This window comes from Sprattus sprattus, assembly GCF_963457725.1.
Source record: "Sprattus sprattus genome assembly, chromosome: 4".
NCBI lineage: Eukaryota > Metazoa > Chordata > Actinopteri > Clupeiformes > Clupeidae > Sprattus > Sprattus sprattus.
Genome location: NC_137923.1, coordinates 28540134 through 28545133, shown reverse-complemented (window position 1 = coordinate 28545133; position 5000 = coordinate 28540134). Strand labels below are relative to the sequence as shown.

The window sequence follows — 5000 nt, the reverse complement described above, 5'->3', positions numbered from 1 at the left end:
ATATACTACATGCACTCGCTCACACTCGCTGTGATGCACTGCACTCGCTGTGATGTGTTTTCCTTTCATTTCACAACGTATTTACTGTATAATTAACGATAGCAGTTGCCCCTTTGTAAACATTGCTACACATTTTATTTGCTTAAAACACACAAGTATATCCTATAGGCTACTGTCAAATCAGAAAGAAAACAGCTGTCACTCCGCTATTACCTAACCAATACCTTTCAAACACGGTGATAGAATGAAGGACAAATTAGTTGGGATTACTATCAACAGGTTGACTTCACTAGCCTACTTATAAAGATATTTCAAATATGGAATGTTCAATGCTTAATCGCGCCAGCCGCAATATCTCAATTTGCCAAGATGATGAATATGGATTATCCGTGTGCTCTGCCCTGCTATTGTTCTAACAATAGGCCTACAATATTCCTTTTGTTTGAGTGTGGTTGTTTAGTGCGATATTCTAGTTAGGCTACTGTATATAAAGGAAGGCATTGCAACGGGAAAATCTCCTGAATCTCTTCTCATTGTGCTCCACCTGTCACGTCTCTGCGACCCACAAGTTGGGCTTCCACCACACTTCGAGACACGCTGCCGTTGGGGGAAATAATTACTATAGTTCATGTTTACTTGTATGAACTTTTAACTATTTCATGAAAGGTGTGGACTTGTACAACACTGTCAGTCGTTCAGATGTTGTGCCTATATCGTATCGTCACATGATCAAATAGAGATTACAAAAATTACCCAGAAATCATTGCAAATCTGAATATGACGAAAATACCCAGGAAAATAAGAACGTATTCATTTAATTTAATCGTTTTTTAACAGTTTCTATAGTGTAAGATAAGCATATCATTTTGTTGTAGATTGCAACTATTTCTCCCACAAAAAATACCTACCATGAAAGAGATAAGTTTGCCCTTTCAGGTGTATATGTAACATTAGACAAAGCATGAAAGGTGTGTGTCTGCTGACACCTGTTGCATTTCAGTAGCGACAGCTGGTGAGAGGGAAATAAGTAAAAGTTGAGGAGAGGGAAAGCCAACTAACGATTTCCATCACACGAAAATGTCATGGGGTAGCTTGTCTTTCGGCACTTAAACCGGTACTCCCCCTACTGTTCTGGAAGAGAATTGTTTTCAGCACCCACAGCCGTTGGAGTACTATAAAGGGACACAAATGCTAACTAGTACGTACTATCCGGCCGCCCGCCCACTGTCCAACTATCCGACACGACCGTTTTGAGTACTGTATAAGGGCCTTTACACTGTTCTATGAGGGTACATTGTTCAACTGTGTGTATGTGTGTGTTCTTACACTTTCTATGAGGGCACATGGTTATACTGTGTGTGTGTGTACGTGTGTGTATGTGTATGTTCTAACATTGTTCTATGAGGGTACATGGTTCAACTTTGTATGTATGTGTGTTTTCTTACACTGTTCTATGAGGGTACGTTGTTAAACTGTGTGTGTGTGTCTGTATTTGTTCTACGAGGAAAATGTATTCACCTGTGTATGTGTGTGTTGTCTGAGGCTACTGTTTGTCTGATAGAGTTTGTTGTTGATTTGTTTCTTTGTTTGTTGTGTCAGGACCTACCCACTCAGGAGAGCCCCACAACCCCTCCCCCGCATTTTCCTGATGGACAGGAGGAAGCCCCGCCCCTTCGCAGGAAGAGAGTAATGAGCTCTGTCAGCTTCTTTAGTGATGTCATAGATGGTGAGAATGCACGCACGCACAAACACATACGCGCACACACACACACACACACACACACACACACACACACACACACACATGCAAGCATACAAACACACACACACAAACACACTCACACACTCACACATACACACACACACACACATAAAACACACACGCACACACCAATTCACATGATCACTTTCTTTCCTCCCATCATGAACACCCATCATGACACCACCTCTCTCTCTCGCTATCTCTCTCTCTCTCACACACACACTGCTCTCTCTCTCTTTCTCTCTCTCTCTCTCTCTCTCTCTCACACACACACACTGCTCGCTCTCTCTCCCTTTTTCACTGAAAAAATATGTGCTTGTCTGAAAAGATATTTCTTCTTACCAGGCATTTTTTATGTTAGAGCATTTCACTTGCTTCCAGCGTCTCAGCCCTTCATTGTCTTAATAAGGTATTATTACTTGTTACTGAGATTTTATTGCTGGTTCTGAGCACGTTAATGCTTGAAACTAGAATTGACATAATAATAAGGCAGTTTGATCACCACTGACAAGTACAAAACTGCTTTGTCAAAATCAGAAGTTTCTATTTCAAGCATTTTATCCTTCTCATCTATACATACTGTATATAAAAAACAGATAACGACAAAATGAAATTAATTGTTTCACAGCACAGCACAACAATGATGTATTCCTGTAGACAAAACACAATACAATGCAAAGACAGTATTTAACTAAGTCAAACGTTTTCTTTAAGAACAGACTTTATCATCCTTTAGCAAGTTAAAGTGAGTGAGCACATCTCATTTTGAATATAAAGGTTGCCATTACATTAATCAGGCCATTCAAATACCATGTGACATCTGGCGAACACACTACGAGTCATTTGAACTGTTATGTAATTGTAGTACATCCCCAGGATGGTATTTTACTTGGACCCAAGTTAGGCAAGTTTGCTGATGATTGTGTAATAAGAGGTTTAATCAACCAGCTTCTCAGCATCCACTAACTCACTGTCCTGTGCAAAGTGTGGGACCTCGACATGACGACAACAAATAACTTTTTCACCAGTCCAAATTCTGGCATATTACCATTCACCCTGCAAAAATGTTGCTTTTAAAAACAAGAAAAAGGTAATAAAATGGGGGATATATTGCTTAAAATAAGCAAAACTATCTGCCAACAGAACAGGAAAACCAAGGATTTGATTCGGACTTTGACAAAGCAGTTTGGTATTTGCCATTGGTGATCAAACTAGTTCCAAGCACTAACTTGTTCAGACCCATTTATACAATCTCAAGAGCAAGTTATAATACCTTATTACTGTAAGATAATTAAGGACTGAAACGCTTGAAGCAGGTAAAAATGCTCTAACCCGAGAAATATCTTGTCAGACAAAAAACAAGCATATATTCCCTTGATTTAATTTTGCCTTGATGCAGTGCAGTGGTTTGGCAAGGATCATGGACTTCTGAGTTATGTATTTATTACCATTTCTCACAATCCTTTTAACTGATACAGCATGTTTTATGTCATTGAAACCTAAGAAGTCTCTTAATTTTCTACGTAAATACTGTAAATCTTTAACCTCAGATACAGGTCCCATTTCCCTTTTATTTGAAAAAATTGGGTGCATTGAAGGGTCAACATTTTGGTAACTTTCATATATTTGGTTCTGATTAATCAAAGACTTATAAAAACATATAATTTTTATTTGCGCTTACAAGCCCATTGTTTAAAGAAACAATGTTTTGTACTCGAACTGCATACACATATGTCTGACTATTGGACCCAATCATTTGATCTGTGATGGCAAATGAATCACATAATGCTGTTTAGGTGTAACACTGCAGTCTGGAAAAGGCTCCACCCAATGCTTCAAATGATTTTCAATTAGTAACATCAATCTAGACAAAGTTGCTATGGTAAGAACAGGTGCAAACTATTTCTGCACAATCGCTTTTATCTCAATGATCAATTGCACATATGCATTGAGCCGTGGCGCTAGCGGTCTGATGGGGACCCAGGTTCGAGTCTGCATCGTGGTAATTTCCCAATCCCTCTGACCAGCTCGCTTCCTGTCTCTCTCTGCTGTCCTATCTGATTAAAGGCATAAAAGCCAAAAAAAATAAAGCTTTAAAAAAATAATTGCTTAATTTAAGCAATGAGAAAATAATTCCAATTTTTTTTGTATCTAGGCAAATGTACTTGTTTTTAGTGTAGCTTAACTGATTTTAAGACAAATTGCCTAACATTTAGCCTTAATTCAAGATGATGGTGCTAACATTTGCTGAATATAAGCACATTTTCCTACATATTGAGAAAATTATTCTGAAATATTTTTAGTATCTTGGCAAATATACTTGTTTTTTAGTGTAGATTTACTTATTTCAAGATAAATTCCCTCACATATAGCCTTATTTCAAGATGATGGGGCTAGCATTTGCTGAATATAAGCACATTTTCCTAAACATTGAAAAAAATATTCTTAAATATTTTGACAAATGTACTTATCTGGACACACTAGTTTTAAGAGATATTTGGGTTAATTGAGGCTAGGTTTTTGTACTTGTTTTACAAACTCTTGGTAAGTAAAATGTTCGTGTTCTGCTGGTTTTTCTTGTTTTTAAAAGCTGATTTTTTGCAGTGTCCTCCTCTTCCTCCTCCTGCAGAGCTCGAGGAGTCACGTCAGAAATGCCCCCCCTGCTGGTACGAGTTTGCGCAGAAGTACCTGGTGTGGACGTGCAGCCCTGTATGGCTGCAGCTCAAGGACGTTGCCAAGGTGGTGGTGATGGACCCCTTCCTCGACCTGGGCATCACCATCTGCATCGTGCTCAACACTCTCTTCATGGCTCTGGAGCACTACCCCATGACTGACCAGTTCAACAATATGCTAAGTGTTGGCAACCTGGTGAGAACACACACACACACACACACACACACACACACACACACACAGACACACAGACACACGCACACACACGCACACACACATACACGCTTGCACAAACACTCACAATCATACAGTACAACTGTCTACCCGTGTTGGGAAAGTTCACTTTCTACATGAACTAGTTCAGTTCATAGTTCACACATTTTTAAATGAACTAGTTCAGTTCATAGTTCATATTTCAAAATTTTGAACTAAGTTCACAGGTCCAAAAAATGAACAAGTTCAGTTCTTTTTTTCAATATGTTGCAAGCTATAATTTTTCTAAATCTCTATACGTCTGCAATACCGCTCTCGGCCTCTACGCAACTTTGGCGCTCTCACACTTGCC

At 39.0% G+C, this 5000-nt stretch overlaps 1 protein-coding gene across 1 annotated transcript in view; it reads left to right on the top strand.

Annotated features, from left to right (window-relative positions):
* LOC308363445 (sodium channel protein type 4 subunit alpha-like) overlaps positions 1-5000 on the top strand; it is a gene marked incomplete at both ends in the record, with an annotated part of 111766 nt that overhangs the window by 70286 nt on the left and 36480 nt on the right. Inside the window, 2 exons of the mRNA XM_080836254.1 lie at positions 1657-1726; positions 4392-4630. Coding sequence (XP_080692380.1) covers positions 1657-1726; positions 4392-4630 — 309 coding nt within the window. The remainder of the gene's footprint in view (positions 1-1656; positions 1727-4391; positions 4631-5000) is intronic.